Source organism: Drosophila innubila (assembly GCF_004354385.1).
Source record: "Drosophila innubila isolate TH190305 chromosome 3R unlocalized genomic scaffold, UK_Dinn_1.0 2_E_3R, whole genome shotgun sequence".
Taxonomy (NCBI): Eukaryota; Metazoa; Arthropoda; class Insecta; order Diptera; family Drosophilidae; genus Drosophila; species Drosophila innubila.
Genome location: NW_022995380.1, coordinates 24,285,567 through 24,313,308, shown reverse-complemented (window position 1 = coordinate 24,313,308; position 27,742 = coordinate 24,285,567). Strand labels below are relative to the sequence as shown.

Sequence of the window (27,742 nt, the reverse complement as noted above, 5' to 3'; positions counted from 1 at the left end):
CGAAACAGCAACAACAACAGCTGAAACCAGTTGCCATTGCTGTAGCTGCAGCCATAGCTCTGTCTGGTCTCGTGATTAAAGTCTTGGCCGACGACGACGACGACAACGACGTGGCCGGCGGTCGTGGTGAGTTTTGTGAATCACGAAAGATCGTCAGCTTGCTCAGAGCCTAGTTGTGGTCTCAGTGCGTGCTCAGTTGGTGGATGTGTTTCAGCCGGAGCGGTTGCTAGACAATACCAAACGCAGACGTGTTTTAACAATTCTTTAGAAACGTGGCCCGTGCGCTTGGCCAACTTTAGAAACCTTTGCGCATCGGTTTAGTGCAGATCGTAATACCTACAAGCAGTTAACTGTGTATGTGTGTGTGTGTATTTATATATTGAATTTATGCAAAAAATCGAGTGGTTCGGTTTTCTTTCCAACAAAAGTTGAAACAAAAAAATAAACGAAAAATTCCATTGAAAATACCAAAACTAAAATACAAACAAGTTTTTCTTCACCTCCCTCTCTGTGTATCTGTTTTGCTGTTGCTCTCCCCGTGAAATGTTTTCTTTTGTGTTTTGTTTGCTTTTTGCTGTTGCCATTTCTACATACAAGGAGTGAGAGTGAAATGTAAAATGTCAAAGCAAACAGCAACTTTTACAATGACATCATTAAGAAACAAAAAACGATAACAAACTATAACAAATTTAATAAATGTATTGTATAATTTAATTGAGAATGGAGCCAATTGCCTTGTGCGAACTGTGACAGTTTGTGCGGCATTGTTGTGACAGTCTAACCGGCTAACTAATTATAATCAGGCTAATATGCAAGCCAAATCTTGGCCAAATGCAACAACAACATGCAACTGCAACAGCAAACAACAGCAACAGCAACTGCAGCATCGATAGCATTTGTGGTTTTCTAGTTAGTCGGCCAAAGCTGCCGCAAATAATGCCGCAGAGCCGCTTCAAGTTGTAGTTGTTGTTAGTTTTAGCTGCTGCTCTCGAAACCGGTTCAAATATAAGTATATTTTTGCGGCTGTAATTTAGATCTAAGGTGTTTTGCTGTGGTTGCTGCTGTACTATTGCATTATTGTGAATTGCATGCGTTTTGAGTTTCTTGCATATTTTTCCCAGTTAACTTGGGTTTTAGGGCTAACTAAAGAATGCCACGAAACAGCAGAGGAGGTAGAGAATTGGGCAATCTTAGAGGTTATTTTAAAAACTTTGAGATAGATAGTTTATTTTGAAATGAAGGCCATTGAGTTTTAGTTTGGGTGACAAGCAAACCAAATTGTCGCAAAAATCCAAAAATTGCCAAAAAAAAAAGTAAAAAAAGTTGGCAATATTTGACTTTAGTGTATATATGTTAAATACTATAATAAAATGGAAGCCTTGACACAGATAAAGAGTTTGCAGTTTGGTCTTATGTGACAAACAAACAAAAGACTTAGGAAACGAACTTGTCTACACATTAGTTAAGTGAGCAAATGTCAGCATAAATTCCCTTTATTGAAACACATTTCGGAGCATATTTAAGCAACATTCATTTATTCATTTGTTTAATACTCACACGATTATTTAACCAAAACTTTCGAACGGAAATGACAGCATTTACCAAATAGATGACAAATAATCGCTTCGAAAGTGCAAAAATCACACACTCCAAAAGCGAGCAAATGTCAAAACACAACAAAATTGTGCAAATAATCAACGACATTTAACAAAAGCGCGCTTAAATTAAATATTAACAAAACGAAAAAAGAAAGAAACAAAAAAAAAAAATTATGAATATAAAAGTGTTTAAGTTAGATAATGATGTAGCTGCGAAATTGTTAATAATTTTAGCTTAAATTAATTTTTTTTACACAGTTCGATTATTTGAAAATAAACAACAAGTGCCAAAGTTGTGAGAGAAACTTAATAAAAATACGATAATAAAAAAACAAAAACAAAATCAAAATGCAAGCGTGTAGAAAAAAAAGAGCTCCAGGCGATTCGGCGTCGATCTTGCGGAGGAGACTCTTTGTGGCAAGTCTCTGTGGATTATTGCTGCTTGGCATTCAAATTGAGCGCGCGGCGTCTGCGCCTGTAGGCGAGGATGATGCTCCAGTCATTCCCAGCACCACGATGCCAGCGTTGGATACAACAACTGAAGCTGCTGCTGATCCCTCAACAACAACATCAACAACAACAACGACGACAACGACAGCACCAGCAGCAGCAACAACAATTGGCGTAGAACAAAGCAGCGAGTCGACTGCGATGTTGGATAGTTCAACGACTTTGGAGCCCAACAGATTGAACGCAAGCGAAGCTGGTGAGTTTTTGAAAAGAGCCAAAACACGAAAATTATAGATACTCGTACAATAGACGTCGCCTAGGCGCGTCTGGAAAGCTTTCCAGACACTTTAATCTCTCCCTGTTCTTTTCCATTTTAACTTGCTGCTGGCCCCATAATCAAATATCGTTCTTTGAGTTACCAATTAACGCCGCACCAGCTCTATCTTCGTTTTTATTTCACTCGGACGGTCGTGTGCCGCCGCCCTTTTACGGTTCGATCCGTATAACATTTTTCCATAATTATTATTTCTTTTCGCTTAAATGGAGCGCACCAGCTTGGTAAAAGAAATTTTTGTTATGTTTTGCGTCATTTTCTTTAGATTAATCATAAACAGAATTCGATTTGGCATTTCTTATTAGTTTCCTGTTGAATTATTTCGTTAATTATGCGGCGCTTCAAAGTAAAATAATGAAAGTCTCTCACTCAAGTGAAGCATTCAACAATCTGTACCTACACGCTTACTGAATCATTCATAACATTCATTAAAATTATTCAATAAATCGTTGTTAAAAATAGTCAACTAGTTCTCGCATTTTGAAAGTTGCCTTTCGATTTTATTTATTTATTCTTGTTGAATGAATGTGGAACAAATATACAGAGATAGTCGCACTTCTTTTATAGAACTTTTGTTATTAACGATCTAATTCCATGAACTTTGTGTTCAAGTAAGTGAAAGGTTCTCTATTCTAGACTCCGATCGAAAATTCAACTTAATCAACTGTTTTTAATTGGGTTAATAGTTTAATTGTCTAGCCTTATTCTCTGTGGATGCTTTAGTAACATTTTTTTTTTTTTTATTATAATTAGCTTGTTGTAATTTTTGTTTAATGTCAGTTGCACATCAAACGTGTCACGTTTACATCAAAGTTTAGAGTTGCTTTGAGCTCATGAAACATCATTATAGTTTGTACTCTTTTACCTTAAACTGTCTGTTCATGATGCAATTAAACGGGCCACCCAGATTGTTAGCTTCATCAAACAAAGAGCTGAGAAAAAGACCTGAGGTTGGATATCTTTAACATATTATCATCAGTAGAAAATATTGTTAAGTACCTTTTTCGATTTTTGCGTCAGGGTGAAATAAGTACTTGGATGATGAGTCATATCCTTCACCTACGTGACAAGAGTAGACAACCGTTACACCTTTAAAAATTGTGTCATAAATGTTTGTTAATGTAATTTGTCTATTTGGGTGCCACTTTGCACACTCCGCAATAGTATTTTAATGTTGTTTGGGTATTGCTAATTAAACTGGCATGTAGTAAATTAACTTGAACTTCGACGGCAACAAATCAAATATCTATAAATCATTTGGATGCCAAAACACCTCCGCAACACACACTTACACACACACACACACACACGCAACATTGACGCAACTCCTAAAGACCTTTAAAATCTCTACCCCCATGATATAATTTTAATTAATGAATCAAACCAAAGACAATGTTTTCATAGGTACAAAGACTTGTGGAGCTGTCTTAGGTCAATTGATTCAATAAACTAGAAGTGGGCTTTAAGCTGCCTTGAATGCAACCAAATGAACCATAAATACTTTAATTATTCACAGTTGCCAAACTCGTTTGTTTCTATTGATTTTATTTCCAGTTTGTTGTTGTTGGAATTAATTAAACTGTCACTAAACTTACTAGATTATATAAGTGTGCATATTATAAAAAAGTTGAATACAAATTAACTTGTTCAATAAATTTGCTGCAATTTTGGCCTTTCATATTGACACTAAGGTTGCTATAATTCTGGTTTACGACAAGTAACCAGTGTTTGTGTATCAGCCAGTAATTGTGGCTATAGGTCATATAGTTTGTTAATGCTCTGATATAACTGATAGATAGCTGCCGTTGGTTTCTAGTGTTAGATAATAAAACTTTGTTAAAGCTGCCTCTAAATGATTGAAATGAATTTATAAATGGATAAAAATAAACACATATTTCAATTAAATAAAATTTCTGTTACATACTTATTCACTAAAAAATACGATTATATTTTCAACAAAGCTAATGCAAAAAAAAAATATATGCATGAGCTAAATACGTGCATTGTGAACTGTAAATTGGTTTTTTAGTCAAAGCCAAGTGCACACAAATTGCAGTTTGCTAATGAGCTGGAAAATTGGCGAGCATGGCTGAGAGTCGAGTACATAAATCATTTATGTTAATTTTTGAATGCGGTTTGCAATGCTGACTGAATTTTTGGCCAAACAACTGCAAATGGGTCGCTAATTGATGGCCTTGTCGTGTTTAAATAATATCGAGTCACTGAGGAATCCTATTAAGTGGCTCAAATGCAATTCAGGGCCTGCACTTGTCATGGCTAGTAAAAAAATAAAATAGTTTATTATATTATATAAAATTATTTATATATATTTTTGGCAATGAAGGTTCGCTTGCACAATAAAACACATCACGAAATATTTAATTTAATAGCAAAAACAAAACCAAACGATAAAGGCTAAATTTTCGGATCAAGTAACGACCTCAATTATTGGCCATGTTCATCATTTTTTGTTGGCAGTTTTTGGTCACTTTCTTCAAGGAAAGACTGTAAGGTAAATAAATTAAAATTGTGGAGAGGCCAAAAAAAAAAAACAAAAGATTGCAATGAATGAGTTGTTATTATGTTGATTATTGTTGTTACTACAAATCAACGCACTTGGATATTTCCATATTTTCTGCACGAAGTCGTGAAGCTCGAACGGGAATTGAAATCTAAGCTTTGCAGGTATAAAAATATAATGTAGCTTGTGTGATAACAAATATATTTTTTTTCTAACAAGCGGAACATATAAATGTCCTCAAGTTTGTTGCTTAAGTATTTTGTTTTCTGCTGTGTGATCTCTTTAGTTGTTTATTTCATTTAGAAATTCTACAGAAAAAGGCAGGCAAACAAGTTTGTTTTCTAAGTCATTTGTTATTTATGATTTTTTCGTGTATTTTCAAGGATAAAACCAAAAGTTGTTGTGCGAGAAATACGCAAAAATGAAAAGTATTTCTTATGCTGGGTGTGGCAATGCGTGCAAATACATACATAAATAGATATGTATGTATGTGTGGGACTTTTATTGTTGTTGTCATTTTCGTCTGGTTTACCTTTCGTTTGGGGTTCATGCACGATTAGCTGGCAAAATTGAGCGTCCGTTATAATGAACCGATAAGTAAAAGTAGCTTAAAACTTTTCAACAACAGCGAAAAAAAACAAAAATAGATTAAAAAACTAAAAAATTGTTGTATGAGTGGAGCAACAACAAAATGCTGTTAATTGCAGCTTGTTTGTTGCTGCTAAAATCCCAATGTACATTGACACTTAGTTGTGCGAGCATACTTCGCCTGAGGCTGATATGTTTGAGCTTTTGAACGCGTGAAAGTGTAGACAGCTCTTGCAGTTAACAATTAACATTTTGCCCATAAATTTGACGGCATGGATTTTCGAACTTTAGTGTCAAAAATATTGTACATGGTCCATTCATAAAACTCTGGTCTCTGAACTTTGTGTGGGATTTCCCTCCCCGAAATGCATCTGTCGGCTTTCTCCGCTCCCAGTCGAAAATTGATTGCCTGCATCGATAGCGATAGAACAACAGGTTACTGTTTGCACCCATATGACATCAATTGCTGCCAAATGGCAAGTGAAAACCTGGCCACGCAACGTGCTTTTGGTATTTGTGTCAGGGGCGCGAGTCCAACAACTAATCGAGTATAGCTCAATAAAATAGTCTAGCTAATTATGACTTGTTTTTAGCAACATGGCGATTTGATATCAAATCAAATTAAATATTTACATATGTCGCCTGTCTATATACCCTGCAGCCCTGTTGTCGGGGGGCATAAGCTATAAATTTAAGCCTGGTCATCAGTCAAGCCAGTTTTTCCTACCTGATAGCGGAAATTATAAGTCACAAAGTGGACTTATCAATGTCATGGGTATCTTCTAGTCGAACACTTTTACTTGATTTTTGTTGCTGCTGTTTTCTGATTTTCCATTTGGTAATTTTCTAGTTTTTGTTCGTTAAGAAAAATGTAGTGCAAAAAGTCGACACTAATTAATGCAATTTAATTACGAGTAGGATGTGTATGTTTGCGTGTATAGAGATTGTGTATAACAAAGTGTGTGTATAGTTTTGTCTTTGTGTCTGTGTACTTGCATGTTTTACTGGGGTGTTTATGTAATTAACTGTGTCATTGAACGGTGCACAGAATGTTGTCAGGAAGTTGATACTTAGAGAAAGAAACAAATGGACAGATAGAAAAAATTAGAGACAGGAGGAAAGGGAAGGCGGAGGAAAGATATGCATGCATAATTTTATAAAGAATAAATATAAAGTATGTATAAGAGGATAGAATAGAAACAAGAGCTCAAAATCAAATTTTAAATTCACTTATCTTCTTGATACTTAAGGTAGATACTTCTTGTATTATGTAACGCATTTTTTTTTAAAACTTTTTTTAGTTTATTTCCCAAGATTGTCGTTTCTCAAATGCATTCGCTTCGATTGCACCATTAAACCTAGTATAGCCATATCAATGATACATGTGTTGTTTTAACTTGGAAGCAAGCCAATGGAATATACTTGTACTACTGTTAAAGTAATCCCATTTAGCTGGCTTGTGCCATTCAATTGACCTTCAAACAGACAGACAAACGCACTCGACTCACAGCTGTGCCACTCACATACGTATTCCTATGTACATACATGTATGTATAAGCATTTCAAACACTTGCAGCTCCAATTCAAAAAGCAATTGCAAGTCGATTTCATGGCCGGCCACAGGCATATTGTGAAGCATTCACTTGGCCACAAATGAAAAGCGTGGTGTCATTGCATTGAGATACAGATACGCAGATACAGATACAGACACAGATACAGTTGCTTAGATGCTTACAGCAATAGCAACAGCTAACAGCAACAACAAGTACAGCTATCAATTGTATGGAGTTAAGTGGCTTTTCTGTTTAGTCATATACATAAGTATAATTTTATTTTCCTTTATTATTTTTTTTTTCCTGGGGTCTTTGTCTTGGCCTCTCCATGGACGATGACACGCGCTGAAACGTGTTTTGTTTTGTTTTGTTGTTTTCTTGGTTTAGCATTAGATGTGCTGTCTCTACGTCAACCCCTTTACTCCCAACCCCCCTCCCTCCCGCACTGATCGCATTCCAAGTGAAGCTGCATTTTTCATTAGCTGCCCGGGCACATGAACTTTCGAGTTGAACAGTTGAAAAGGTCAAATGCTGCTTTACACGCTGCCTTTTATAGTGGAAAATTATTTTGTTTTATAGCTAACCAGCTTGTCGAATTGCCTGTCTGTATTTCCTTAACTTGTTATTGTTATTTCTATTGTTGTTGTTGTTGTGGGCTTTTCTAATGTCTTTTTGCCTATTGCTAGATATTTCATTCTGTCTTTTAGCCACATTTCTAGTCATTAGCTGGTAGAGATAGAAAGGCAGATAAAATGCAACAAAGCATTTAGTATTTTCTCTTCAGTGGTATCCATCTTAGTCTTTAGTATCTATCCATACCAATGAGAATTGTTAGTAAGAGGTCATTTAAATTATATATACAAAACTTGAGGCTTTTCTAAACTGTTTTCTAAAAGACATATCTAAATACTTTCAAAATATTATTTTTTGATGTAATCGTATGATCGTCGAAAGATTATGATTATTATCTGCAAATCTCTCGCTCAACAAACAACCTTCACTCCAATTTGAAAAGCTGTTTTAACACTCGGTTTCACAAATTAACATACTACAAATAGAAAAGAAAAACAAAAACAATATGCATTGTCATTCCCATACGCATTTCCCATTCACCTCCTCATACTCAACAAAGACCCCACAATTTCAATGAACAGCAGTAAAATTCAACAACAACAAATTTTTAAAGCAAATAATAAAAACATGTATGTAGATAATGAACCGAAAATCCATACTCCGGCATTAATTATAAAGCTCCATTAACACTCTGCCAAAATATGAAAATACTCATACTCAGACGAGTATTTGTTGTATGACCAAAAAAACTCTGTTCAGCTTTCCAAATGCAAGCGACGCGTTACCAATTGCGTAATGTCGTATCCATTCGGATTTGTTTATAATTTTGAAAAGTTTTGTTCAAATCAAACTCAAACCGGATCAACAACAACAACTCAAGTAGGCAAATCAACTGATTCTGTTGTTGTATTTTCGGCTTTGGCTTTGTGGATACGTGACACACACATAAACACACATTTTGGTAGATGTATGACCGATACATTACCCAAAAGTCCACGCCAATGTTAATGTATGATATATAAGTATTTATGTATGTATTAACTCCCCTCATTCAATTTGTTGACACTTTTTGCTTAGCCAACGGACGAAGCACCATTGAGTGTGGACAGATGTTAATGGTCATTATGCAGTGCTCATTATGACTGAGCGAGTGGGAAGTGTGTGACGCGCTTCCGGTTGACTGCTCTGACATTGCTTACACAAAACAGCAGAGTCTATCTTTGTGTGAGGACTGCGCTTAACCAATTGCTGGGCTTTTAGAAATTTGTCAATACTTTTTAAATTGATAACATTTTAATATATTTAATTTTGGTCACCAGTCAGGAGATAGGTGTAAATGTATTTTTAGCTATAATAAAGTTCTTAAGCATATATAAAAAAAATAAATTCAATAAAAATGAATTTTTTGCTTATTAGTAAATTTAAAAAGTAAATTAGTTTTTTTATTGGTTTTGGGTTGTTTTACTTTATAATAAAAGGTCATCATAAAAGATATTTTTTATTTCAAAGCCCAAAAAAATACTCAAATAAAGTGGAATTTTTTTGTGAGCTTTACATATTTAAATAAGCAGAGTTCCGTTTAGCGGTTAACTACTGTAATCCCATGATGTTGTTGTTCTGGGTAACGAAGAAAGACATCCGGTTTTATGCTGACAGCTTGTCAATTCTAAGCACATCATTTGTAGACCTCTTATAAGACCCCTGACCAACTCCATTGCATTTCGATTGCCGTCTGTTTGTTTAGAGCCGCAAAACGTGCGGCGAATTGAAAAAACCGCAAATGAGTTTCAACTACCGACAACACTTTTGCATTTCTGCATAAGTTGCTGTTGAAGTTGCCGTTCGTAGTTGTTGTTGCCGCCTTGTTGTGGGCGTAATACTTACATTAGGTATGCGGATAGAAGGCATTGTCATATATCATAATCAAGCGACTGACCGACCGGCTTTAGCTGTGCACATCATAAACAAGGCTGAGACCCAAAGAAGAAGAAACCATTTGACATGGCCGACAGAACTAGTCAAGTTCGTTGCCAGAGTCTTTTGTATGCACACAATCAAAATAACAACGAACTTGCATAACGGATCAGGATGACGGGGAAAGGGGTAGGGAGACCACCAAAAGTGCAGCAACATATTCATATATGCATATATGCATATTAGTTTATAGATAAAAAATACCACAAAAATACTGTTGCTGGTTGAAAACGCTTAACGAGCGACGAGTGAAAAATGAAAATCAATGACAGTAAAAGACAAATTGTGCAGCAAGCAAAAATGGACAAAACAAAGGCAAAAAGCCACAACAGCTTGTATTATAAACGGTTAACCGTGACAATAACAACTACAACAGCAGCAGCAACAATAGCAGCAGCAAGAACTGCAAACTTCAGTAAGAGCTGCAGGCAGCATAACGAACTGAAATTCAAGGTTCAAGTCAGTAACCCTAGCACAAGTTCTGGCCCCCCTCTATGAGTACTCTCAGTAAGAGCAACAATAAAAGCAACGTCTGCAACTTAAACATAAGACACACAAATACAAACACACATACACAGACATACATATATTAAGGTACAGCAGAAAGGCTCTCGACTTTTACGAGCTCGTCTGGGTTCTGGGCTAACGAACAGTGTTGCCAGAATTTCAAGTGTTAAAAGAACTCCTTATATCAAAAACATCTATTTTTTGAATTGCTTCATATAATAAGAAAATTTATTTTAGCTAGGTATTAAAATGCACATTGTTTTTTTTTATGCTATAAAAAGTATGTTATGTCAAATTTCATCCGCAGAAACTTCAGATTTGTCACATATATTTTAATGTAATATATACAACCTTATCACTAAAATAGCATCTTACAATTCCAAAAGCAATATATTTTTTAAATCAATCTTTATCAAGGCAGAGAAATTATTTTTAACACAAACAGCAATTCTTCCAATTTTAAAATAATTAAATCTAGCTATAAAACGGCTAAGATGACATCACTGCTTACGAACTGAGAAGGAGTTCTTCTCTTCTATGCAAGTATTTTTTAGCGCTAAATTGGCGTCCCATGCATGCCTCAACCTCAACGTCGCCGTCTGCCATTGGGCACCATTTTTCTCTCTTATTGGAGCGACAACTGTGCCTGGTTGGGCCCCGACCTGATGGGGACGTAGATCGGTGCTGCCTTTATGCTTATTACCACGCATGCATGTCAGACCTTATGCCTAGGCGCACTCGAAACCATAGCTCTCCATCTTCAACTCCAACTCCATCTTCGTCTCCATCTCCGTCTGGCACTCGACTCGCCCCCATGGGGCAACATTTGCAGCGCCCGTCAAGAATTGTCTTGCGGGTGTTTTTCTTTCGTTTCCCTCTTTCCAGTTTTTTTTTTTTTTTTTCATTATTTGCAGCTCCATCATGAGTCAGTTGAAGAGTTACGGATGTATATGAAATGAAATTATGGAGAGTAGTTTAAGTTAAGATTTTTTAACTACAATCAAATATTGCCTAAAAATGTAAAGAAAACTGTATACTATGTTGAAAAAATGTCATCTATTGATAAAGTTCAATTTAAATTGATTCCTGTGAAAATTCTGTAAATAGTAAAAAAGTTAATATTGTGTAATAATCCCATTAAATTAGTTTCAGAAATTTAATTTAATCCATCTTTAAACCTGTTTTAGTCTTTAATTTAACTAAATCAAACAACTATCAATTATATAAGCAATAACTATAAATACGATAGTAACTTGCACAATTAGCACAATTATCCGTCGAAACCTTCAATTGTAAATTAATATTAATAACTTGAAAAGCTCAAAGATTCAGTTATCTAATTTTTAACTTATTTAACAGCTATACAATCCAGGGATTAGAAATATGCATGATTATTACACTTTATGTCAAAAACAGACAAAAGTTCTTAGTAACTAAAATTGATTAACTTTAAAATACTTGGACGTGGGAATCAAAACTTATCTATTTATTTAACCAATACAAAATGGCAGCTCTGAGAAAAGCCATTAATTGATTTGTGTACTAATCCTAATTACTCAAAGTAATTGCTGTAATTAGTGTCTAAACATCTTAACCTTTTCTTTTAATGAATTAATGAACTAACATTCAATTGAAGTTGTTAGCTATATGATGTTTTTTAGACCCACTGTACCAATAGTAAGTCAAGTGTGTCTTGTAGCTGTTGCTATTGTTGTTGTTGTTGTTGCTGTTGAAGAGCCCTCACTAAAGTCATCATTTATTTATGACATGAGCTTTGCGCCCCGAAACTCTGCCCGAAAGCAAATGTAATTATATAAGAGCGAAGGAACAGAGAAGAACCGAATTCAAGAAGAATAACAACTTCACTCTTTGCACTCTTTGTCTCTTTTCCCTAAGCGCTTTAAAGCAAAGTAAAGACCCGAAGACGAATCACAAGAGGAAAACAATATCAGAAAAGATGCGGCTGTCTGATATTTTGGCATCGCCAGGGCTTGTCCCTCCGTCCGTCCGTCCGTCGAACGCTTCCAAGAATGGCGGACAAAAAACCGATGATTCAGCTTCGCGAAGACGTCGCAGTCGCAGTCGCAGCTTAATGAATACCTTAGTTGATTCTCAAGAACTGATGCTGCGTCTACGTCTACCTTTGGCGAGGTGTTTGCGGTGTACAACCAAAAACAGAACTGAAAATTACGTGTATGTTGCAAATGATGCTGCCAATGATGGGACGCGTGAGATATTTCCAATACGAATATCTTTTATCTCTTCTTTTTTTTTACGCTACGGTTTCCGCTAGAATTGCGCAAAGATTCTTGTACCGTAAATGTGGGACAGCTTAGAATAGACAAATATGCGAATAGGCTTAAAGTTTGTTTACCCCTTGGAATGACTCAATGCCAATCTGAGCTCTCAAAAGAATTCTATTGAACAGATAAGGAATTGAGAATTTATAACTGTAGGTGTTGTTATAATTGAATTAAAATGAAATGAAGAATGTAAAATCTTCACATATAAATATACTATAACTGTTTATATGTATACTAGTACATGCCTAGATACATAATTGAGAGTAAACGGAAGCGGATGTTGGCTTAAATGGAGAGCAGCACAAAGCATCTGAGGCAACATCAAATAATTGCTTACTTTTTAAAGCTTACTTTTATATGTATGTAGAGTTACAGTAAAACCTCTCTTAAACGTAGATATTTTTGCAATTCCAATAGAAAAAAATAAATATGTTGCAATATTCAACACTAGTTTTTGATTTTACACTGAAACTTCGAAATAACAAATCAACATTTATTCATTCTGCAAGCACCTTTATATTAATAATATAAATTGTTCTTTAAATACTTTACTTTATGTGGTCTTCAAGTTGTTTTTATAGTTGAACCAATGTCGAGGGCAAGAATAAGTAACAAGTGATGAAAAGTTCATTCAATACATACTCTACTGTATTATCAAGTTATTTAATCGACATTTTTATACCTCTACAATAATTATTTTTATCTTTTTTTCAGATACTACCATAATGCCTGCAGCAGCAATTGAAAGCAGCAGCAGCAACAGTATTCACGTACATGAGGAAACTACAGTGCGTTCAACAAGTATAGAGCCCATAACATCCACAGAGCCGACAACAACACCACGTGCTGACAGTGTAGCTTCCGATGAGCCAAAGATCTTACATCAGACAGAGGCAGATCAGACGCACATACAGCACATTCCACTGAAGGATGAGCATGCGGAGAATGTGGGAGGCGATGCCACCACGGAGCATCAGCAACAGGAGCAACAAAAGCTGCAAGAGCAGGAGCAACAGAATGAACTATTGCTACTCAATCAAATCTCAAATGAGAACGATGATGATGCCAAAGATTTGAATAATTTCCGACATCCGGCGACACTTATAACGGCCAGCAATAGTGAGGAGAATGAGTCTCATGCCAATGAGAATGAAAGTGACAGCGACAAGTCGTTGTCGTCGTCAACTGAATCAACAACAACAATAACTTCAACAACAACTTCAACAACAACTGCAGCAACAGAAACAACAACAAGTGAATCAGAAGATCCCTATCATGTGCATATACTGTCCGAGAATCATGATCGCCTGGCCGAGCACGAAGATTATCAAATGCTGTCGAGCAGCACCGAGGAGGGCGAGCCAGCTGCAGTAGCAGCAGCAACAACAACAACAACAACAACATCGACAACAACATCAACAACCGAATCGAGTGCCGGCATTATTGTCAGCGTGGAGAATAAGGCAACAGCACAGCCAGTTACTGAGACAACATCAACAACATCCCGAGCACGCGCCATGCATATGAATGAGCCACAAACTGGATCGATGACTGAGTCAGGCACTGAGATGGAGGCAAAGGCGGAGGCCACCACAGTGTTGCCACAGAGCGAAGTGATTAACATTGTTGAAGGACAGCACACAATCGAGGACGCAACAAGCTCCACAAGCACAACGTCAACAACAACAACAACGCAGACACCGACAACAACAACTACAACTACAACCGAAAACCCAACTGATACGCCATTTGTTGCCTTTGCCGGCGAGGGCCGCTCGGCAGGAGGCAGCGATGAGGATGCAGAGCTGCTCTTCCGTCACAATGCCACCTTGCAACACCAGGCGCTAATGGATCTCAGCGATGTTAGCATGGACGATGAACGCACTGAGCTAATTACAACGACAACACCGGCAGCTACAACGACAACTACAACAAGTACAACAACCGCACAACCCGAAACGGAAGTGCCAAAAATTGTGGAAATTACAGCAAGTGGAGATACAATGCAACGTGAATGTCAGGCTGAAAACAAGAGTTATAAGGTGCGTATACTTAATATTTATAAATATGTAAATGAGAATGAAATGGAAGGCAATAATTAGAAATATAGTGCAGTTTTTAGCAAAATTCTTTTGTTTTTGATATATAAAAATATTTGAATAGCAAATTTAATCAGACAATTTTTTTTTCTATTCGTAATTAACAAGACTTTAACTTTTTTTCTTGCTTTAATTTTCTAGTTTCAAAAATTTTTTTATTCATTGTTCTTTTGTTCTTCCTACTAAAACATTGAAAACTCGCTTGAGGCACCTCAAAAATTGTGTGCATAAAATATTTAATAGGGAAAGCACTCATAACTAATAGCATAGAAATGAGTTTAATCTTGACTTCATCTAGAAATCAACCTCAATGGGTGCACCCACTTTCAGGTGTCGCATTTATTTATACACTTTCGTATAACCGCCCCCGTTTTGGTGGCCGCGACTGTTGCACTTCCTGGCACGCAACTGCAATTTGGCTTGTCGTCACTTGATTGCATAATGGCCAACAAGTTTTCGGGCCACTCATAAAAAAAAAACCGGTCAACAGGCAGCTTGTCGCAGCTGCTGCTGTTGTCGTATTGCAATCCAAAATAATATTTTTTGGTGCACATTTCCCTGGTTGCCTTTTTCTTCTTATTTGCTGCTTGGGCAAGCAGCAATTATGCAAATATTTGCGCGCCTTTAAAATCGACAGAAAAATGCCAGCAATTTGCTGGGCTGTGATTGATGTTGTCGTTGTCGTTTCTGCTGTCTATATGTTGCTGTTGTTGATGGTGTTGATGGTGTTGTTACCCACTCAGCCTCAATCTCTATAAGTGCGTCAATCTCTTTGACTCTCTGCTAGAATCATCGACTAAGTTTTGAGCTGATTATCTATCATCTAATTAACGTCAGCATCTAATTTCCATAAATTGCTACACGCCTTTCTGTCTGTCTGTCCGAGTGTGACGTGTTCATCAGACATTGCACCCGTGCCACAAGGCATTGTGGCGAGTCACGTACATTACTAGCAAATGGATTGCAGTCAGAGCAACAGCAACAACAGCAACAATAGCAGCAATAGCAACAACAGCAACAGAAGCAACGCCTCTAGGCTGCCACTACTGACCAACCCATTTAGTTGTTGTGGTTTTAGTTGTTGTTGTTGTTGTAGTTGCAGTTGTTGCTGCATTAGTTGTTGCTGTTGTTACTGCCAGCGATTGCTTTGAGTGGCTGCCGTTGTTGGCTGCCTTCGGTGTTGATTTTGTTTTAATTAAACGGCCACTTGAGTTGTCTGTTGTGCTACTCTACCTCATTTTTTTTTTTTTTGGGTCTAATGCATACGTAATGACATTTGTAATGGTCTGTAATTAAGTCAGAAAAACCTATTTAAATTCATTTCAAACGATTTGTTCTTTTGATTCCTATATAATTGACTTTTGGTAAGTTTAATGTGTTTCTGTGTAGTAACTAAAAACAGGGTACATGGAATTATATCCCAGGAGTTTACTATATTCTCTGTTTGTTATATATCACGCAATACTCACGAAGTATCTGTTGGGTGAATACACGCATTTAAAGTAAAAACTATATTAGTTGATTCCAAAAATAATCTTATAAATCTATTAGAAATCACACAGCTTTGATCTGTATACAAAGACACATATTTTATATCTGCATTTTGACTGTAAATAAAATCCAATTTTAAATACCCTGCCAGTTAAGCTACTCTCCCTCTTCACTACCAAATTCTTGTTGCCTTTACAGTTGATTTGTGTTTTGCAATAAATTTTAGAGTATTTTTACAGCAATGCGCCGATAATTCAATTTAGTTATTATTATTTTTGTTTTTATATTAAATGTTTTAAATTGTTTTTGCTGTACTTTTCATAATTGGGTTTACGGCACGCTTCGATATGAAATAATTTTTGCTTTCACTTTTAATGAATAGTTGTTGTTTTTGTTGTTGTTTTGTTTTCGTGCAGCGCACTCCCTCTTGTCTTTATTTCTTATAAATTGCTCGATCGATCGATACAGCGGACACGTGCAACATGCCAAGCCGCATGCCACAAATTCATACCACAGTGCCTGCAAATATTCAACACATTTTTCTGGACCATTTACCTATATATATAGTTTAGTGTGCCACATTTAGAGCTGCTTGGTGTCAGCTTACAGTCGATATAGCTTTATGGGTTTTATGGTTTTGAGTTAATGTTCTCAAGAAGCGGCCATGAAATTTTTTTACAACCGCTGGGAATGAGTTCCCTCTCGTAGATTCATTAAAATATGAAAAAGGGCGTGAAAAATCTCACGTATGAGCTCATATTAAACGTACTCATTTAGCTTGCATATTAAGAGCTCCGAGTTCTCAGTTCGGAGAGTACACACAACCTACGCAAAGCTTTAATTAAAAGAACAAAAGACTTGAAATGAAAAACAAAAGACTCAGGCAACGAACTTGATTTGAATCCGTCTGCGTCTATAATCACAGCCAGCGTGGGACGCTCATAAGCTAGTTTAGGCCAGCACTTTTGACATATTCGATTATTGGTGCAATCCAACTTCAAGCAGGAAATGTTTGCAAATTTTTTTTAGTAGCCGCCAAATGATCAAATGATTGATGAGTTTGTCTGTGCAAATTGAAGCAATTTGTGCACACCTTTCACATCATAACCATTTGCTATTTGGAAGCAAATACCGTTTGCAACAATAACTGGCACAAACTGAATCTATTGTCATTACTTGTCAATTGGGTCACAATTCTAAGGCAGCGATTATTGTTGAGATTTCATGAAGCAGTGCAGAAGGGAAAGCTCTAACAATGCTGGCAATAACCGGCACTCGTTTCTGCCCAATTAATGCTACAAATTTAGCATTTACTTTAGGTAGGAGAGTGTAGAGGTACACTTTTGTCTAATGGCAACTAATGGCATGAAAATCTAGGCAAAGAAAATATTTTTTATTTACTAAATTTCTTTAAAGTCTTTTATTTGTAGTTTATAATTTTAGCCAAGAATTGTTGCTAAGCTGGCTGATGATCATCTGCTTATTTTTTATTGAAAAAATCTTGTTTTCATAAAGATTTCTAACTTGTTAATTTAATAAACTTCTGTAATTTGATTAATTTAACTATGCAGCATGGCGAAAGCATGGAACGGGATTGCGATGAGCGTTGCACTTGCAACCGCGGCGAATGGATCTGTGAGCCACGCTGCAAAGGTGCCTCCTATCCACGAGGCAGTCAACGCACCATGGCGAATCCCCATTGCCATGAGCGTGCTGTGGAGGAGGACGAATGCTGTAGGACCATGGAATGCAATGAACCATTGCTGCAACCCAGTGTGGAAACTGCCGAGATGAACACGACAGGTGCTGCCACAAATGAGCAGAGCGAAGGTGAGTTTTAGCAGATTTAAGCCAGGCTCAGACTGCAGGGAGAAAGCGGCTACTCATTTGGCTTAGCTAGTTGTTGCTTTGTAGCCTTTGTGTCCATGCTTTAACGCTGTTTTTTCTGTGCATTCCATTAACGTCATGTGCATACCACACACACACACACACATACAACACACATATACCAACGAACCATACCATGCACACACACATGCATATGCCCAGAGAGCACACCGAAGCCACGCAACGATTGCTTTTACCAAGGAGGAATCTACAAGTTCCGAGAGCGCAAGGAAATTGGCTGCGAGCAAATTTGCCACTGCGACGAAGGAGGCGTGATGAATTGCCGCCCACGTTGTCCCGAGCGCAATCACACGCGTGCCGACAAGTGTGTCTATGTGAAGGATCCCAAGGATGTCTGCTGCCAGCTGGAACTTTGCGATGTCACCCTCGATGATCACGAGCAACAGCAGCCACTTGCTCCACTGCCATCGCTTCAGGGTGGCCAGAACAGCATTGGAGATGAAATTGAACAGGAGCGCAGCTACGGATTGGACCAGCAGGCACGTGATGCAGGCGGTGCCACGCCCACCTGCAGCTTCAAGGGCACGGATTACGAGTTGGGCCAGCAGTTCCGCGATGGCTGCGAACAGTTGTGCATCTGCAACGAGCAGGGCGTGCATTGTGCCAAGGTCGAGTGTCCCTCCACCTTCGGCCTGGACGTGCTCAACCCCCATTGCATTCGCTGGGAGCCAGTGCCCGCTGACTTCAAGCCCGTGGCGCCACATTGCTGCCCGGAGAGCATGCGTTGTGTGGACAACGGCACCTGCACATATCAGGGCATGGAATTCGATAATTGGTCCCCTATTCCAACCAATCTGACGGGTAAGTAATGATATTGCAAGGCTGCAAACTATTCGATAAATTAAGTATTATAACTCGATTATTTTTTCGAGCACCAATCGAGCTAATTAAATAAATTTTAATACAAAATCTGAAACTCAACTCAATTTTGACTCTGCATAAAAACGAGAAAATTTAATTATTTTCCCATAATTTCCCCTGGACACTTTTTCAAAAACTTCAAACTGTCACAGTTTTGTCAAATCTTAACCAATTTCCTTGCGGAATGTCTAGTTTCTCATTATTTGGCCTCTTTTTTGATTCTGCATCAGAATTTTAAAATTAAATATTTGTTCAATCACTGTCAATATTTTCTATACTTTCCCATTTTCAAAAACTTCAAACTGTCATAATTTTGTCAAATTTTAACCGAATTACTTGTGGAATGTCAATTTCATCATTATATGGCCTCTATTTTGATTCTGCATCAGAATTGGAAAATTAAATATTTTTTCGATCACTGTCAATTTTTTCTATACCTCCCTTGACACTTAAAAAAAAAAGTTTTTTGGTAAAACTCGATGTATTATTTGCCGAATGATCGATTCTTTTTTTTCTCCAAGTTTAAACTTGAATCTTTTAAAAAGTGTTGTACGCAGCCTTGAATATTTTAGTAAATATAATCCTAATATACATTTGTCCCCATTTTTAGGTTGCGAGAAGCACTGTTATTGTGAGAATGGCAAGGTCGAGTGTCGCCCAGCTTGTCCACCCGTTTTGGCCCTGCCTCCTGCAGATTTACCCTGTCATCCGGCAGAGGCGCGTCTCATGCCCATACCCGATGATGAATGCTGCAAGCATTGGATCTGTAGTCCTCAGCTAGACGATGATCCTAGGCAGATATATCCCATGCCAGCAAAGCCAAATGGTAAGTCGCATTTTCATTGTAATATTGCATGAAACAAGCTTTACTGGATGCAAGCTCAATTTACACTTTAACAACTTTCGTTTGATTAACTTAATTGTTGCAGTGTAAGCTGAACATAAATTTAAATGCGAAGCCATTGGAAAATTATTCAAAAACTTACTCAATTTATGAGTACATTCATTCGTTCATAATTCTCGCATGTTTTCGAAGCATTTTTGGCTTTTCCATTATGATTTCATACTCTACTCCATCAAACTATGTATATTTTGTGCTCTTTCTATTCAACTTTCCTGCTCTTTTTTTCTCTATCTCTCTTTCTCTCTCTCTCTTTCTATTTATTTATATTTTTATGACCCTGATTTTTTGCTTTATTTTTATGATTTATTTATTTCCACGCTCATACAAATTTTCACGCTATGCATTGTAAATAATCAAAATACCATTCAACATGCAACCGCTATTAGAAACAACAGCAACATCGACAGCGACAACATCAACAACAACATCGACAGCAACAGCAACATCGACAACAACAACAACTACTAGTAAACCCTTGGAGCTTGACTATGAGAAGAAGCCTATATTAGGCGCCTTCTATCCCACACTGGACGGCAAGCCGCCCAAATCCAGCTCAGGTCTCTTTGAGAAACACGAAAAACCTCACAAGAAGGCCCAGCAGCAACAACAACAACATCATCAACAGCAGCAACAGCAACAAAATGATATCAAATATGATGTGCACGAGGATCAGCAAGAGGATGAGGTCAATAATGGTGCACCATTGCCGCCAGTTGGCGCCTTTGTGCCGCTACAACTGGGCGGACACTACAACGACTATCAGCAGCAGCAGCAACATCAACAACATCTTGGTCCTTATGGCTTCTATAATCCCGCAAAGCCCGCCTACGATGCCTACAATCCCTACGAGCCTTATGACATTAATCCCAATGGTATACCCCAAGGGAAACCGCCACCAGCACCAACAAGTCAGTCAGATCTATTTAATATACTGGGTGCTGAGCATCCTGGACATCCTGGGCATCCAGCACAGTCAACACCACAGAAGGATAATCACAATCTGCCTCCGCATGTGAGAATCGAGCAGATATTGCAGCATTTGCAACAAAGCCAGCCAGTTGGTGCAGGAACAACATCCCAGCAGCAACAACTTCAACATCAACAGCAACAGCAGCGACCGACACCTCCACATTATGTGCCCATTGTGCACAGTGGGGTGCCACCGCCGCCGCCACCACACGGCATTGCCATAGTTGATGGTCAGCCGGTGGCCTATGAGAGTTATCCACTGATACCTGGCTTGGGTGTGCCACCGCCACTGCATCATCCACAGCAGCAACTACAACAGCAGCAGCAACAACATCAACAACAACAACAACAGCCTCAGCATGAATCTCCGCAACAACAGGCTACCATTATACCCAGCTCTAGCACCAGCTCTGGTCTCTCCACTCAGGCCAGCGAGCATAGCCTGCATCAGAGCCATAGCCAGAGCCAGAGTCAGGGCCAGAATCAGGGCCATGGCCTGGACAAGCGGCCAACGCAGCAAGCAGGTTGACATACTCACTATTCTAGTCCAAATCTTTTGTAGATTAGCATAGTTTCTCTTTATCTCTCTCGTCTTCTCTCTCATGCCGTCTGGACACTGTTATACTGTTATACACAACGACAGGGTTTTACTGTACTAACTGTGACCACTACAGATACACACTCACACACATACAAGCACACATCACACACACAAATGCATATTGCCAGTCATCATCTTATCATTTTTGCGCTTATTAGAATCTGCTTAAAAATATACTAATCCAATTCTAAAACGAGCAATGGGATTTGTGTGTTAATTTAATTCGTTTTTTATTATTTCAATTAAATTTTACTTTATTTTTTATTTTCTTCTTCTTAATATTGGAAATATTCATTACCATTTTAAATTGATTGTTTTAAATAAATTAAATTATCAGATGTTTTTTTCGGTCTTGACATTTTTTTTAACTTATAAAACTTATTTGCAAATTCTTCTTTATGTAGGACAATGAAATCCCATTTGCTCATATTTATAAATAAATTATTTGAAATTCTATTAATTATATATTTCTCCCTCTCCGTCTTAATTTTTTCCCAGTCTTAAGCCCTCTGCAGTCTGATATCGAAGTGCACACCTTGGAGGCCGTTGATCCACGCACCATTCGCATGGTCTTCACCGTTCCGCAGGTTTATGTGAATCTTCATGGACGAGTGGAGTTGCGTTATACAAATGGACCAAGTAATGATACCTCCACCTGGGAGCTGCAGACATTTGCACCACCAGAAGATCTGATAGCCACCTCTCAAATGGAATTCGATTTGCCCAATCTGGAACCGAATTCATTGTACAAGGTTAAGATAACTCTCATTCTGCGCGATATCAATTCGCAGCCGACGAGCGCCGTTTTCACCGTGAAGATGCCAGCGGAGAGGACAATAACGCCACCGCCTCAGATCTCCGATTACAGGCCAGACTTCCAGGATATATTCAAGACAGTGGATGATCCCGAGCTGAATGTAATTGAGACGAACTCCACATGGCTGCAGTTGACCTGGAAGAAACTCAGCGATGAGCAGATGGAGTACGTCGATGGCGTCCAGTTGCGCTACAAGGAACTCACCGGCATGATCTACTCCTCCTCTCCGCTCGTACATCGCACACTCACTAGCTACACCATACAGAATCTTCAGCCCGATACGGGCTACGAGATTGGACTCTATTACATTCCATTTGCCGGACACGGCGCTGAGCTACGTGCTGGACACATGATCAAGGTGCGCACAGCGCCCAAGGTTGATGTCTATGGCTTCGATGTGAATGTCAATGTCACCAAGGTGAAGACACAGAGTGTGGAAATATCCTGGAACGGTGTGCCCTATCCAGAGGATAAGTTTGTGCACATCTATCGCGCCATCTACCAAAGTGATTTGGGCAAAGAGGACTCCAGCGTCTTCAAGGTGGCCAAACGGGACAGCACGACGGGCACGCTTATTATGGACCTCAAGCCAGGTACCAAGTACCGCCTCTGGCTGGAGATGTATCTCACCAATGGCAACACCAAGAAGAGCAATGTGGTCAACTTTATTACCAAACCAGGTGGTCCACCAACGCCGGGCAAGACGGGTGAGTTAAGTTGCTATTTTGGTAGGCTAAGAATTGCTAAAGATAAACTCTTGCCATTCCAAGTCTTGCGTGTTCTTGAAAGGATTTACTTGAGTTTTAAAAATCTGGGTAAAACTGATCCCATTTATTTACCTTTATTTTTCTACATATTAACTTTATGTTTTCCGATTGCTAACATATCTTTCCTTTCTCCCCTTCCCTGCAGGTAAACTTCTTACTGCTGGCGTCTCTGAGCAACCAGTTGGAGATTATTATGGACCTCTTGTGGTTGTATCTGTGATTGCCGCCTTGGCGATAATGTCCACGCTGGCCCTGCTGCTGATCATAACCAGGAGGAGAGTACATCAAACGGCATCCATAACTCCTCCGCGCAAAAGTGATGCAGCCTACGACAATCCCTCATATAAAGTAGAGATACAACAGGAGACAATGAGTTAGTAAAAAATTTAAAATCATTTAAATATCTTATTTAAATAAAACTTATTTAATTACAGATCTGTAACTGCCCAAAGTGTTGGGTAGCACTCTTGAAACTCCCAAAACTAGCTTAGAACAACGTTCGTGTAAATATTTAAAAAGAAAAAAAAACAAAAAACTCAAACTCAGTGTCAGTAAAAGTTATGAAAAGAAAACATATGGATTTTCCATTTCCCGGCGCAGGATTATGAATGATCCTTACTTAAAAAGGTCGCCATGTTGTATGTAATGATTAAGGAATTCTTATAATCGAGCTAAATACTTGTTTCTGTCCCCCCGTTAAACAATTGTAACTTGTGTATATAGAGAAATAGAAGAGACAACTGAAAAACTCCAAGTAACTCCAATTGGCATCGCCAGGGGGCGTGTGAAATGTTTGCGCAATTCTTCTAGCGATTTCGAAAAAAATGCATAGTTAGTTTAACTTGTAAATTTTAGCTTTACACATAAATATATACATATACCATAATTTAAGAACGAACAACAACAGTTCTTCAATTAACAGTCCATAAATATTTAAATTAGCTTGTAAACGTACAGAGATATGCAATCTTATAAATAAATAAAAAATTAAATCACTTGTTTATTTGTATTTATTTTTAGCAAGCTGAAAATGACGCATTCCATATGTGAAAACCACACACACACACTTACACAAAAAACACACACATAGATACAAACAGTCACACTTAAGTATACTGCCCGTCATAAGCATCATTCTTGCGCTTATCAGAATCAACAAAATTATATACTTATTTAAAGTTCGATTTCTCATTTCAATTCCGAAACAATTACGCATTGCAGTAAAAGTGTAACCACATTTAACTCACCCTTTCTTTCTGTTTTTCTCCATCTCTCTTAATTTTCCACTCCTTCCACTTGAAAGATCGAGACGCAAATATCTATGTGTACATATTTGAAGCTGTGGATCCACATACCATTCGTATTGCCTTTACCGTACCCCAGATTTATGTGAATCTTAAGGGACGTGTGGAAATGCGTTATACTAATGGAGCAAGCGACGATGTATCCACTTGGAAGGTACAGATATTTGCACCGCCGCATGACTTACTTGCTACCTCAAAATTGGAATTCGAAATGTCTGGCTTGGAACCCAATTCGTTGTACAAGATTAGGATAAAGCTGCTTCTTCGTAATTACACGATGGAGCCGACAAGCGACGTTCTCACAGTAAAGTTGCCTGCGGAGCCACAATTGAAACTGAGTGATCAGATTCCGGTGTGCATTGAGTGCTAATTACAATAATGAAAAATGAAGAGCATGATAAATGCACTTCTTTGGTTAATCTAAAATTTTTCTAGAAAATATGTGTGATAGCTTGTGTAAAATCACATAAGTTTTCTTAATGGGTGTTGGGTCTGCTTTTAAATTTGTAATCAATCAATCAATTAAAAGTTGTAATTTCTTATTTTATTAAATATGAATTTGGTTGTAATCAATAAAAATGCATTATCAAATATTAAGAAAAAATATATATTTTTGTTTGGCCTTGATTTCTATGACATTTATACAACTTTAACTGGTAAATTGTAGATGACTTTGCCTCCATTTACGAATATTTATCCATTACATATTTTATTTCAGTTTGCTTGCAGCACCAACAACATATATATTATACAAATATATATACTAGTATATTAATTATATATAATATATATGCTTGTATATACAAAATGCACAACTAGATTTTGGGTTAAAGAATTCAAAATTCAAATTTCATATACTAATGCCACGCTAAATGCTAAAGTTCTTAATTAATGTTAAAGAACAATATAAGTTATTTTAGAGCAAAAAAAAGGGAAAAAATATATGCAAATATTCTTTCGCATTTGGCATGAACAATTTCTTTGTGTGTTTTCTTGCTTTAAAATTCATGTACATTATTAATTATTTAAATAGATTTCAATATTTTTTTGTTGCTTCTTTAAAAATTTACAATTTACGTTTTGTGTTTTTGTGTTTCGTTTCTGTATTTTTTACTTTTAAGTTTTGCTTTTGCATAAAAGTAATCACTGTTTAGCCTCCGTTCTTTGACATTAAGTTTGTTGGTTGGTTGATTGGCTTAGGCATGGCAGGACAGACAACATGGAACATTTTGGCATTTTGTGAATTGTCTATTTGGTGCTCGTGCTGGCACTGGCGCTGGCACTGATGCTGCCCGATGCGGCTGCCTCGCTGTTGCTGGTGCACTGCTCGATGACGCTGTTGCCTTCGGCATCGCTGGTGGTGGTGGTCGATGAGTTGCTGTCATCGTCATCATCATCAACCTCCGATTGCTCTTCTTCACCATCGTCGACATCGCCTTCGTCCTCCTCGTCGACGGCATAGACATCGTTCTCAATGAGACGCAAATCCATGCTATCAAAGGAGTCTGTAATAACACTATCATCATCGGTCGTTGTCTCATCCTCTTGGCCGGACGTATCGTTATCCAAATCCGCTTCATCATCACCCTGCTGGCTTTGCTGTTGTGACGGAGACTCACTTCCACTGCCCGCATCGATGCGCATCTCCTGCATTAGCTCCTTGATCAATTCAGTCTCTATTTCAATGACACCCAGATCCAAATGTCGTTTGCTCACATCCATCAACACATTCTTAACGTTGCGCGCCAACAGACGCAGATGCTCATCGCTGCACACCTTCGCATTACTCAAGTAGCGTATATAGTCCTCTAGATAATAGCTATTGAAGCTATCGCGACATGGCTCGCCACTGGCAAATTGTTGATGGGTTAACAGCAGCTGATTGATCAACCAGTTGCGACCGCCCTTCAGCACATCGATAGCATCTTTAACACACTGGCGGCCCAGCTCAAAGTTTCGATACAACGGATAAGTGATAACGCGACGCAGGAAGGCCACAAGTACGTCTCGATAGTTGTCGAATTTTTCGAAGTAACAGAAGAGCGGACACAGTATGCTTCGTGTCCATCCGGACTCACAGGTTGGCTCGTTGTTAGTTGTGCGCACATCATAACATATGGCCAACACAATGCTAATCAGGCCACAGTCAATTTCGTTCTGCACTTGACGATCGGGTTGGCTGGACTGGGACTGGGAAGAAGTCGTGGTTGCAGTTGCTGACTCATCAGTAGCTGGTATACGGCTGCATAGATTGTGCAGCAAATGCGCCTGCTCCTGTGTCATGGAAGTCTCGTAGATTTTCGGCTTATAGCGCAGCGGATTCTGATGACCAGCTGGCACCTGCAGTTCCACAAAGTTCATTTTGTACTGTTCGCGCGAAAAGCGCTTCATCTCATCGACAATACGCTCCAGACGTCGCTGCAATGGGCTAATCTGCTGCGGCTCTGGCACACGGCATGTCGACTTGTCCAGCTGCAAAATCAAACATTCATTGTTGATTGTGCTTTAAACAATTACGGCGTATCTTTATCTTTGCATTACTCACCTCGCTGGTCTGCAGTGGACCGTTGTATTGACTGGCATAGCCATAGCCAAAATGGCTGGTCAGCTTGAAGTTGGTCTCATCGCCATCGAGCTGTAATTGGCACTGTTCGGTGATGCGCTTAAGTTTCCACTCATGGACTAGCGGCTCCTTGTCCTGCAGGGTGTCCGCCAGTTTTGGTAGATTAAGGAACGCGGCAATGTATTCTTTGCGCGCCGTCTTTGGTTTGGGAACGACGCCGCTGTTGCCAGCTGCATTGCCACTACCCACAATGGCAACGGGCGGCAGGCAGCGCAAATACAACTGGTAGCAATTCTCGGTTGTGTCAAATTTGATGAGAACTGTTTTCAGTCCCCTCAAGTCGAAAGTACGTCGGCTGTGAAATCTAAACAGGAAATTGGTCACATTCCTAATCGAAGCGTCTCGATCATCTAATTATGACTCACTTGTAAAGCTTAACATTTGCGTAAAAGTACAAATCGTTGTCGCCAATAAATATATCGACGTTCCTTATGCGATCCAAATTCACATGTATCGCAGCACCCGCCGCCTCCACCACACCTCCCGCAGAACAATCATTCGCTGTGTCAGGCGATGGCGTGGACCTTGGTTTTTCCTTGGCATGTGGATGTGGTATCACAACGCTGCATGTGTTGCCCACATAACTGTGTGTAATCTGTCCATTCAACATGTTTTAATTTTATAAAGCCACTACTGCTTTTCAAGTATAAACAAAAAAATAAGAATTTTAGGGCAGCAAGACTATCGGCGACAGATTGTGGAGGACGGTCGATACATTAAATCACTGTAACATTGTTGAACTCAATATGGCACTGTTAACCAGCACTGTCACATGTGGGAACCATGTCTCATAGGTGGCGCTTTAATATTTAGGCGCCATTGCAATATTTAAATTGTTAATGTTTTTAAAATATGCGCAATATAGATAAATAAATAATAGTTCAGAAATTTTAGGCATTTTAAAAATTATTAAGCGTGATCTTGATCAAACTGATGCAGCATCCCAAGTTTATTGCAACGAAAGACAACATCACGTAAATTCCAAAGGCCACAGTAG

At 38.4% G+C, this 27,742-nt stretch overlaps 3 protein-coding genes across 3 annotated transcripts in view; 2 read left to right on the top strand and 1 right to left on the bottom strand.

Moving 5' to 3' along the window:
- Positions 1–11,247, top strand: part of LOC117792586 (GPN-loop GTPase 3) — a 28,651-nt gene extending 17,404 nt beyond the window's left edge. Inside the window, exon 4 of the mRNA XM_034632785.1 lies at positions 11,218–11,247. Within this exon, the coding sequence (XP_034488676.1) occupies positions 11,218–11,227 (10 nt within the window). The 3' untranslated portion in view covers positions 11,228–11,247. The remainder of the gene's footprint in view (positions 1–11,217) is intronic.
- Positions 178–23,196, top strand: LOC117792582 (putative epidermal cell surface receptor). Its single transcript, XM_034632779.1, has 9 exons — positions 178–354; positions 1,857–2,304; positions 13,116–14,443; positions 17,563–17,821; positions 18,041–18,700; positions 19,371–19,586; positions 20,051–21,157; positions 21,733–22,758; positions 22,964–23,196. The coding sequence occupies exons 2-9, from the start codon at positions 1,947–1,949 to the stop codon at positions 23,194–23,196; spliced, it is 5,187 nt and encodes a 1,728-aa protein (XP_034488670.1). The 5' UTR covers positions 178–354; positions 1,857–1,946.
- Positions 23,197–24,715: 1,519 nt separating this feature from the next.
- LOC117791497 (protein SHQ1 homolog) lies at positions 24,716–27,450 on the bottom strand. The gene is made up of 3 exons (XM_034631269.1): positions 27,111–27,450; positions 26,668–27,049; positions 24,716–26,594 (listed from the first exon to the last, which is right to left on the bottom strand). The coding sequence occupies exons 1-3, from the start codon at positions 27,353–27,355 to the stop codon at positions 25,371–25,373; spliced, it is 1,851 nt and encodes a 616-aa protein (XP_034487160.1). The 5' UTR covers positions 27,356–27,450; the 3' UTR covers positions 24,716–25,370.
- Between the last annotated feature and the right edge of the window lie 292 nt (positions 27,451–27,742).